The sequence below is a fragment of the Marmota marmota genome, unplaced genomic scaffold (assembly GCF_001458135.2).
Source record: "Marmota marmota marmota unplaced genomic scaffold, marMar, whole genome shotgun sequence".
Classification (NCBI taxonomy): domain Eukaryota; kingdom Metazoa; phylum Chordata; class Mammalia; order Rodentia; family Sciuridae; genus Marmota; species Marmota marmota.
In genome coordinates this window covers 198,069-209,323 of record NW_026000294.1, presented here as the reverse complement: position 1 = coordinate 209,323, position 11,255 = coordinate 198,069, and the positions used below count along the sequence as shown (strand labels likewise).

General features: G+C 35.8%; 1 protein-coding gene across 7 annotated transcripts in view; it reads right to left on the bottom strand.

Moving 5' to 3' along the window:
• Positions 1-11,255, bottom strand: part of Phka1 (phosphorylase kinase regulatory subunit alpha 1) — a 109,263-nt gene that overhangs the window by 20,928 nt on the left and 77,080 nt on the right. For 6 of the 7 annotated variants that reach the window (XM_015501616.2, XM_015501618.2, XM_015501614.2 and 3 more), the window contains 5 exons: positions 6,431-6,587; positions 5,301-5,380; positions 3,109-3,187; positions 2,838-2,967; positions 278-379 (listed from right to left, as the gene is read on the bottom strand). In XM_015501616.2, coding sequence (XP_015357102.1) covers positions 278-379; positions 2,838-2,967; positions 3,109-3,187; positions 5,301-5,380; positions 6,431-6,587 — 548 coding nt within the window. Of the gene's footprint in view, positions 1-277; positions 380-2,837; positions 2,968-3,108; positions 3,188-5,300; positions 5,381-6,430; positions 6,588-11,255 lie in introns of those variants that run through there. The other variant, XR_007345016.1, reaches the window with a different exon arrangement.

Below are 11,255 nucleotides of genomic sequence, written 5' to 3'. Positions count from 1 at the left end.
AACTCCAAAAACTTAACACCAGAAAACCAAACAACCCAATCAATAAATGGGCTAAAGTGCTGAACAGACACTTCTCAGAAGAAGGTATACATTCGATCAACAAATATATGAAAAAATGTTCAACATCTCTAGTAATTAGAGAAATGCAAATCAAAACTACTCTAAGATTTCATCTCACTACAGTCAGAATGACAGTTATCAAATGAAAAACATTTTAATACTAATGAGACATTTAAACTAACCACTCTGAGATGGAAATGCAGTTATTTAATCTTACCACTTCGTTCCACACCAAACTCCTTGCCACTGAGAATGTGATGTAGGAGGTTCTTCATGGCTGAAGGACTGAGATTCATTAGGCCCTCTGTGGCTTCTTCAGCTAGCAGAATCATAGGACAGAGAAAAAAGGAATTCTAATTTGTCTATAATACTCTCCCTATTTTAATCCATTTCCCTCCTTTCCTTTTCCCTCCTTCTCTCACCCTTCCTTCCTTCCTCCCCAACTCCTTTCTCTTTTTCTTTGGTGCTGGGGATTGGAAGCAGGACCTTGCACATGCTCAACAGCCCAGTACCACTGAGCTATATACCTTCAACTCCTCTATTTCCTTTATTGCTTAGAATTTCTTCTTTCTTTTCCCTTCTTCTTCTTCTTTTTTTTTTTTTGGTACTGAGGATTGAGCCCAGGGGCACTTTACCACTGAGCCACATCCCCAAGCCATTTTTATATTTTATTTAGAGACAGGGTGTCACTGAATACCTTAGTTCCTTACTAAGTTGCTGAGGCTGGCTTTGAACTCATGTCCTCCTACCTCAGCCTCCCTAGCTGCTGGGATTACAGGCATGTGCCACTGTGCTAGGCCTCTTGCTTAGAATTTCTGAGTCACTTGTTTGGAAGGTGAGAATTACAGAATATATTTCTAGAACCATACACTTAACTATTCATACTGCAATAGACTCTTAATTATTTAGGGACTGACAATCCAGTTTATGGATTAGCCAGGCCATAAATTTTGCTGTCACCCACTTCCATACCATTAGGGTACTCGGTAGAATCTTTATTTGAAAGTGAGAAGAATGAAAGAAAAATTGAACTGGAGGACATTCAGAGAAAGTCAAGGAATGCATATATATATATACAAATAAAATACTGAAAACTTCTCAACCTAGAAATAGACAGTTAAAAGAGAATAGATATGAAATCCATGAAGTTATAAAAGAATACTGAGAGGGTAACTTGAAGTTGTTCATCAACATCAGAACTAGTTAAAGAGTTTACTACATGAAGGTCATTATTTTAAACAATGTTAGTGAAAACAGGTATGGCATGTTGTTTTACCTTGAGAGGCTGATCATTTGGGAGAGACGTAACATGCAAACAAGATAAACAACAATAAAACACTGTATATATTACATGCCAAAAGAGAGGCATAGATAAGAAGTGCTTTGGAAATCAGAGGACATATATTGATCTCCAAGGAAGGGGATTTATAAAAATAGTGGGAAGCACTATTAAAATAGTAGGTAAAAGGCAGACTATTGAGGGTCTTATATATCAAACCTGGAGATCATGACTTAGTTCTACAAAGAACTAAAGAGCCATGGTCTTGATGAATCCACAGGGGAATAAATCCATTACAGGCGATCAAGGAAAAGCAAAGAATGTTGGGGAGGTTATCCCTTGCTGAGGTTTACTATGGAACAGCTACAACCTCTCATAAAACATCCCTTGATACCACAGCTGGAGAATACTATATAATACATTTATTTTTAATAATGAAATCTGAACTGGATATCATTTAAAGTGAGACATACTTGAACTCAAATTATACTACTTACTAGCTATATTACTTTGAACAAGTTACTTAACCTCTTTGAATTTCCTTTTCCTTATTGGCAAAAGTGGGATTACATTCCTTACAGAATTGTTATAAGGATTAAATATCAAAAGGTGTGTAGATATAAAGCAAAAAGTACAATGACTAGCATATGATAGGTATAAAATAGTTATTAGTTCTCTTCTTTTGAAGGGCTATTTAAATGTAAATTATTTCATATGTTTGATTTAGGCTTCATTAAAACCAATCAATTTAGATATCCATTAACACCTCAATTAAAAGTATTTTGGGCAAATTTAACCAAAACAATGAGCTTCGGTTGTGAGTTTTTTCAATTGTGATTTTATTTTTCTGCGCCATCCCTGTCTCTATTATTTTGCGATTCGTGTTGAAATCAAACAAATATCAATGGAAAACAGAGTCATGGTGGGGAGTTCTGCCTCCACTTTATACAATTATCTATAGCTTCCACAGGCCCCAAATACTTTTCCAACTAAAACTTATCTTGACAAATACAACTATTATTAATTTCAAAGAGAGTATTTTTAGACAAATATTAATAAAAATATTGTCTTCCTTTATCAATCATGATGTTGACTAGAGAGATAGGATACTGATCCTATATCTACTGATATAGTGACTTAACTTTGGTGTCCTGAAGCTCCACTGCCTGAATCAGAACCAAACCCAGTATGTCACACTCCAGTATTCTCCAACACACTCTGAGGAGTTGGGAGGAATGAAGTTAGCAGATAGGAAGAATTTCGAGTGCAGAGCCCCTAAGATGTGGCATTTTGAAGTTACAGAATCAATATACAAAAGTGTTATCAAATAAGTCCTTTCACTTGCATAGTAGTGACTAAGACATGAGAACAAGATTGCCTTACACAGCTTCTGAGATATAGGTAAAAATATTTTAGCTTTCTTTCCCTCCTGATGCCAAACTCCATTGATCTACATGAAAAGTGAATTCTGCCTAAAAATAGTTACTGAATTGAGTACCTGAGCATCGAAGGGAGTGGGCCAGTTCTGTTGCCATAACTTGTATGATCAGACCAATTCGAAGTCGAAACATTTCTGCAAAGAGGCCAGGCTGGGTTCGCATATACATGGCTAGATATACCATTATTTCCTGTGCACAGATGGATATAGACAAAAAAAATATGCATGAGGCCTCACAATGCCTATTTTGTTGTCTTTACAAATTGCTATCCTAACTGAAAACTAATTTTTAAATATTAATCAGCATATTAGGCATTACAATTCTGCTTACCTGTGTAAGGATTGAAATACTCATGTCCCCTTCACTGGCTTCATCTATCAGCTGAGTAAGTGCCTCATAGGGCAGAGGTCTGAAGAAGAAAAAAGTAAAAAAAAAATCTACACCCACTTAAACATAAATAAATTTTAAAAAACCTCTTACTAAGTCCAGGTTATTGCCTCAATACCTCATTATTACCAGTAGCATTTTGGTTCTTTTCATTTCCAGAGTTCATTCATTGCCTCCCTAAACCACTCTGGCCTATATCAACTCAGAGGAGCTTGCTTTTTCCTCTATACACCTAGATTTTCCTTCTCCTAAACATTTTTATTTAAAAGTTATCCATGATATCCTTCCAGAACTAGTCTTTCATGGTTAGTCAATAACATTAGAAAGGTTAACTATTATGGCTATAAAGAAATACACTAAGTTGTGCTTTTTGGAAACCATTTGTGTTTGCAGTCACATATTCATTTTCAAGTTTCATTAGTTCACATATATATACAGACACACACTAAATTAAATATAAATATTATGTATTTCTTTATAGCCATATGGTTACCTTTCTAATGTTAATAGCTATTTAACACACCGGTGACTCTCTTATTGACACATATGGGAATATGACATCTTTTTTGGATTATTTATAGTGTAACAAAACCGATCTACTTTGTCATAAAAGGTGGTTTTCCAGGAGCAAAGTGTTATGGGCTGAATTGTATTGCTCCCAAATTCATAAGTTGAAATCCAACACTTGTACTGGAGAGTGTAACCTTATTTGCTCATATGCTCTTTAGAGGTGGCTATGTTAAAGTAATGTCACTGGAGTTCACCCTAATCCAATATGACTAGTATCTTTATAAAAAAGGGAAATTTAGACATGAAAATGTGTGGAGGGAAGAAATGTGAAGAGACATAAGAAATAAGATGGCTACCCACAAGAAAAGATTCCTGGAAAAAAGTCCTTCACAGCCTTCAGAATGAACCAACCCCACTGATACAGTGATGTGAACTTCTAGCCTCCAGAAATGTGAGAGAATACATTTCTTTTCTGTTGATTAAACCACCCTATCTGTGGTATTGTACTATGACTTCCTAAGCACATTAACACTCAAGGATAGGGATATTTTCCTAAAGCATAACTGGGATTTTACACATGGAACCTGATGCATGGTCCTAGGACATGTCTCCCCAAGTCTTCATCAGGAGTTTAAACTGGATATTACAGGCAACAGAAACCATGGGCATGGAATAGGAAGAAGGTAGAACGTAGACATCAGCAAAGGCATCCCTGATCACTTATTTCTCATTTATTCCTGATTCAACTCTATATCTAGAACATATTTTGTTTACAAAATGAACTTTTCACTATACTGGCTACTGAAGTAGAACTGGCAGTCAGGATAAACATCCTGTTTTAAATTACTCCCTCATAGAAAAATGTATTTTGCAGATCAGTTATGAATGAAGTTAGAAACCTTCTAAAAATATTTCTTGGAAATACAACCTGCTTGCAGATTTATACATTGGCACTGGCAGGACATGAAATTAGACAGATTTAGTGCAGATGAGTTTTACTGGTATGGCTTGTGACAAAGGGAAAACTTGTGTAAGAAATAAAATGTTCCATTCTAGCCTTTCACCCTTCTTCCCACCCTCTCCAGTCCTAGCCTATCTGAGGGTACTGCTGCCAATTGGAGGTTGTGGCAGAACTGAGGCAGGAGCAGTTTGATGATACTGTTCTTCCAAGGTTGCCACCTCACTCTGCTCTAAAAGTACCCATTTCCCCACTTTGACCTTGACTTCTACCACTTTTATCACTTATTAAGCAGCATAGAGTTGCATCATCAGCCCTGTACTCTAGCCAGACACCTTCTTCTACTTCCTCTCTCAGAGGATGGTTAGTTGACTATGGGTGCCAATTTACAGTGACCTGCATGTTTTGTTGTGCTTTTTTTGAAGAGAGGTTTAGGAAATACTAATAAGAAAAGAAAAGTTTAAACACTACTCCGTGTTAGTTGTTCTCTTTAATTTACTCATGCCCTGTTATTCCCAGTATTTTCCTGCTGAATGTCTCGGACAGAAGTGTGTATGGAGGATGTTGTCATCAATGGACAGATTAAGGCAATAGAATTGTATAAGTTCACACAGTTCCTTAAAGGCTCAGAGAAACCTTATCAAACCTAACCAAATGCCATACTCACGCAGAGATGGTCTTTTCTCGAGGTTCTGGAGGGAGTCCCACTGTCAAATGTTTCTGGTGGGATAGAAGGTCTGTGCAGGCCTAAGAAGAGACAGCATGACATTATCCTTTCCATAAAACCTCAGATTTCCACAAACGTTTCTCTTCTTAGCCTAGAAACCTTTGAGTTCCCCTAACCTAATAACACACCAAACTCTCTTCCTCAGGAAATACCATGAAGATCAGAAAAGAGGGATTTCTAGGAAGGAACTCCTACCTCCTTGGAGGTAGGTACTTTTAGTTTAGTGTAAATTCATTCTTAGGATGTAGAATTCTTATAGTTTATAGCACCTCAAAAGTCTATAGTTATTATGGTTCAGTAATATACATTTGTCACTAACAGAAATGTAACTGAATATCAGAAACTGTATATGTGAAAAAAAGCCATATATAATGATTAGAGAATGTGGTTGCCTTAAAAACAATTAAGGAAACCAATTTTTTTTTTTTCCAGCAGTCGGAATGGAATCTGGGGCTTTATGTATGCTAGGCAAGCACTCTACCACTGAGCTACACCTCCATCCCTAAAACTAACTTTAAAAAAGCACACCCATTTGTTGGTAAATGGATGAAACTGGAGATTATCATGCTAACTGAAATAAGCCAGATCCAGAAAGTCAAAGGTCAAATGTTTTCTTTGATGTGCAGAAGCTAGTACAATAAAAGAAAAAGAAAGTGTAGGAGGGATTTCATCAAAATAAAGGAAAGATCAGTGGAGTTGATGAAGGGGATTGAGGGAGAGGGAGGAGGGATGGGATAAGGGGACAATAATGGAATGAATCTAACTTTCCTTCATACATATATAAGTATGCCACAGTGAATCTTACCATTATATACATCCACAAGACAATAATTTAAAAAAAACTGTAAGCAAATATCAGAAAGATCAGTAGAGGAAAGGGAACAGGGGGAGGTAGGAGGGGAGGGAAAAGGAAGTAATAGGGACTGAATTAAAGCAAATTATATTCCATGCTTTTATAATTGAACCCTATATTACATATATGTAACCCTATGTTACTTATAACTAAAAAGAACCAAGGGAAAAAAAGCATGCCCATTTAGACATGACATAAATTCAAGAGTTTATAGTACTTCATCAAGTGCTTCCACTTTCTTCCTTAATATCCCAGAGATGTATCTAATCAGGCCCCAATGACGAATTTCTCCAACTTTGCCATATAGTTCAGTAAGAAGCTCTCTGACTGTAGCACCCCCTTCTTCATATAATTCAGTGTCCCAGTCAGGTCCTCTGGAATTTTAAAGACAGAAGTATATTAATTAAAAGTAAAGTATCCAACAACAATCTTATCTTTCAGTGTTATAATGGATATATCTATTGTTTTAAATTCTTTTTTTGTAGTTGTATTTGGACAGCATGCCTTTATTTTATTTGTTATATGGTGCTAAGGATAGAATCCAGTGCCTCACACGTGCTAGGCAAGTGCTCTACCACTGAGCCACAACCTCCACCAGGATATACCTATTTTTGATAGGCCTCCCTTCATCAGGAAACTAATACTATTTACTAGAAACCCTTATAAAACTATGATAAATAGTCAACCTAAAAGGCAAATACCTAGCCAATAATTTCTTAGTTTCATTTATACTTGGACAAAATGCATTATTTTACCCTCTTTACAGGCCTCTAAAGACAGATTTAGTTTACCTACTGGAAGTTCAGAAAGTATGATTGTACTTCAGGAACTAATGAAGAAATAAGAAGGATGTGTGTTTATTTTTAAAGGATACATATACATTATTGGCACAAAATTACTATAACACAATCAACTATGAAGGGCCATAAAAGACATACAAAGTTCTCTGAAATTTGGAATTTAATATGTGATAAAGGCAGATTATTTATTACATGATGTTAAGACAATCAAGTAGCCATCTTGAAAAAGGTTGGATCTATACTTTACACTGTATATACCATAATTCAAAATGTATCAAAGATCTAAATGTAAAGAAACTAGAAAAATATGGGAGAATTTGTTTATAACTTTGGAGGGAAGAGGACTTTTAAACTATGGAACACATGTTTGAAGCCATAAAAACGTTAATACATTTGTACACATAAAACAACAAAAAAACCTTTGATCTCAAAAACCACTGTATGCAAAGTATAGGACAAATTACAAAAATGGGAAAATATTGGCACTTCGTAGGGCCAATTCTCTTTACATACATAAAGACCTCTGGTAAATAGATCAGAAAATAAGAAACAACAAAAGAAAACCTGACAAAACAAATACTGGCAGGAATTAAATATAGGAAAGGTTGCTCTACCTCACCCACAATAATAAAAATTAAAATTAACATTATACCAAGATAAGATTTTTAATATATCAAGTTGTCAAAAGTTTCCAAATTTGATAACACTGCATTGGTTAAAACAGGCACTTTCCATATGTTCCTAGTAGGTATAAAAATTGGGGTGATCCATCTGGAGGGCTTTCTGGAAATATATATTAATATCAAAAATACTGGAAAACAGCCTTGTGGTGCCTACAATGGTTAAACATAGTTACCATGACTCAGCATTTCTACTCTTATCCAAGAGAAATGAAAGCATATGTCCACATTAACTTGTATGTGAATGTTTATACTAGCATTATTCAATTTGCCAAAAAAGTAGAAATAATTCAAATGTCCATGAACTGATAAATAGATAAATAAAATGTGGCAGAGTCCTACAGGTATTTGCAAATAAATGAAGAATTGATACATGCTACAACAGAAGTGAACCTTGAAAATACTTTGCTAAATGAAAGATAATTGTTACAAAGGACCACATATTGTATGACTCCATTTATATAAAATGTCCAAAATAGGCAAATTTGTAGAAGCAAGAAATAGATTAATGGTTGGTTGCCAAGGGCTGGGAGATGGAGGGATTGGAAGTTAATGGATAAAAGGAATAGAAATTCTCTTTGGGATAATGAAAGAGCTCTAAAATGGATGGTGAAAGAGATATGTATGATACAGAGAGTATACAAAAAGCCATTATACACTTAAAAATACCTATATTCTTTAACCTATCAGTCCAATTTCTGGTTTTCTGGAGGATAAATTCCTTCCACACATGTGAAATGATATATGATTAAAGGTTTTTCACTATAAACATTGTGATGGATAATACACAAATGTTCATCAATAGAAGACTGGTTTGGGCTGGGGATGTGGCTCAAGTGGTAACGCGCTCGCCTGGCATGCGTGCGGCCCGGGTTCGATCCTCAGCACCACATACAAACAAAGATGTTGTGTCCGCCAAAAACTAAAAAAGTAAATAAATAAATATTAAAATTTAAAAAAAAAGACTGGTTTAATAAATTATAGTACAGTGAAATAATAGAATTCAATACAGCTACTAAGAAAATATAAAGTAGATCTAGCCAGGCGTGGTGGCCCACACCTGTAATCTCAGCAACTCAGGAGGCTGAGGTAGGAGGATCATAAGTTCGAAACCATCCTCAGCAGCATAGGAAGATCATCTCAAGATGAAAAATAAAAAAGGATTTGGGATGTAGCTTAGTTAGTAGAAAACTTGCCTAGTAGTGAGAGGACCTAGGTATAATATCTAGTACTGCAAATGAATGAATGGTTAAACAAATTAATTAACCAGTTAAAAAATAAAAGAAGTGGGGTCTGTATTCCCCCTACTTGAGCCCAGGCATGCTTTTGACTAAGGTAAAAGTGACACCATATGATTTCTGAGGCTGTCATAAAAAGCAACACGGCTTCTACCTGGTCTTCTCTGGGACACATACTCTTAGAACCCAGTATTCATGCTGTCAGAAAATAGAGACACACATGGGGAGGTTATTTGCTGTTATTCCACCTGTAGGTAATGAGATTCTAGCCAACAGCCAGCCAGTTAGTATCAATCCCCTGACATATGGATGAGCAATCTGTGTCATGATACAAAGTTTCAGTGAAAAAAGCATGGTATACAGCCGTGTATATACTATACTAAATTTGGGCAAAATAGGGATAAAATACAGATGTCTGCATTTACATAATAAGCATAAAATATCCCTGGAGGTTGCACACACACACAAATATACTGGTTGCCTGTGAAGGGGGGAACTGGGTATCTAGAGGTGGGGAAAGATCTTTTACCCATTCATTATATTTTCTTTTGTATTTAAAAAATTTCGATCATGAGAATGTATTGTCTATTTAATATATCAATTTTTTTAAAAAAACATGAAATACTACAAGAGGTTAGCCAGGTGCAGTGGTGCACACCTATAATCCCAACAGCTCAGGAGGCTGAGGCAGGAGGATTTCGAGCTTAAAGCCAGCCTCAGCAACAGCCAAATGCTAAGCAACTCAGTGAGACCCTGTCTCTCAATAAAATACTAAATAGAGCTGGGGATGTGGCTCAGTGGTCACGTGCCTGAGTTAAGTCCCCGGTACCAAAAGAAAAAAAAAAGAAGAAATAAATACTACAGGAGGTCATCAATGGATACAAATCAAGTGAGTTAAAGTTTGAAAAAATAATAGCATATTTACAGTCTCAAGGTATAGCTCTACAAGATTTATTTTTTTTATTTCAAAAGATAATAACTTTACAGTGAAGGAATCTTGAAGCTACTGTCTTAACCAACTGATCAAACCAAGTGATCAAAGTTAATACTACTAGCAATTGGACTAGTCAACATTATGTGCCTCCTGACATGACACTCAGAGAACTTGGCATCACTCAGGGGTATTCCTGAAAAAAAAAAAAAGCATAACCTGAATTTACTCGTGATAAAGCATCACAGAAATCAAGACTGAGCAGGGCGTGGTGGTGCACACCTGTAATCCCAGCGGATTGGGAGGCTAAGATAGGAAGATCGTGAGTTCAAAGCCAGCCTCAGCAACTGCAAAGTGCTAAGCAACTCAGAGAAACCCTGTCTCTAAATAAAATACAAAATGGGGTATGGAAGTGGCTCAGTGGTTGAGTGCCCCTGAGTTCAATCCTCAGTACCAGAAACAAAACAAAACAAAAAACTCAAGACTGAGGGGATTCTACAGGATAAATGATCTTTATTTTTCCAAAAATATCAATAACATGAAAAATGAGACTCAAACTATTTTAGATCAATGGAGATTCAAGATACACAAGAACTGAATGAAATACATGATTTTTAGATTTTCTTTTGCAGTAAATACATTAATGGTCTTACAGATCTTAATAGGATCTGCAGATAGATACTAGTATTGTTTCAAAGTTATTTTCTGATTTTGGTGAGTATAGTATGCTTATGTAAGAGAATTCCTAATTTTTAGGAAATACACACTGAATAATTTAGACATGATCCCCATCTACTCTATCACTCCCAAATGGTTCAAAAAATAATGTGTGTGTCTCTCTCTGTCTCTGTGTGTGTGTGTGTGTGTGTGTGTGTGAGAGAGAGAGAGAGAGAGAGAGAGAGACTGAGTATAGATGGTGGTTGTGGTGGTATAAGGTTGAAATAGAGACAGTGAGAAAAGAGAGAGATATTAAAGCTCAGTGGAAACACTAGAGGAATCAGGATAAAGGATACTAGAAAAATTTTGTGTTATCTTTAAAACTTTTCTTTAAATCTGAAATTATCCAAATTTACTTTAAAAGTATGAAAAAGTGCTACAAGATCTCAGAATCAGGAAATATTATTATTAATCTCTGATCTCTATTATTAGAGATCAGAGAATACTTTGTGGAGGTGACAGATGAACTAGACTTTGATGGATAGAGAGAATTGCAAGTATAAATAGAGATGTGGTATAGCAAAGGAGAATATTCTAGGCAGAGGAAAAAACATGAATCAAGGTATGAAGGTAGACATGCAGAGGCTGAGCTTTGGTGAGAGCATTCACATTGTGAGTGGAAGCAATAGTAGATAAATTAGGTTGAAAGGTCTTAGAAGGTGTAGATTTGGCCAGT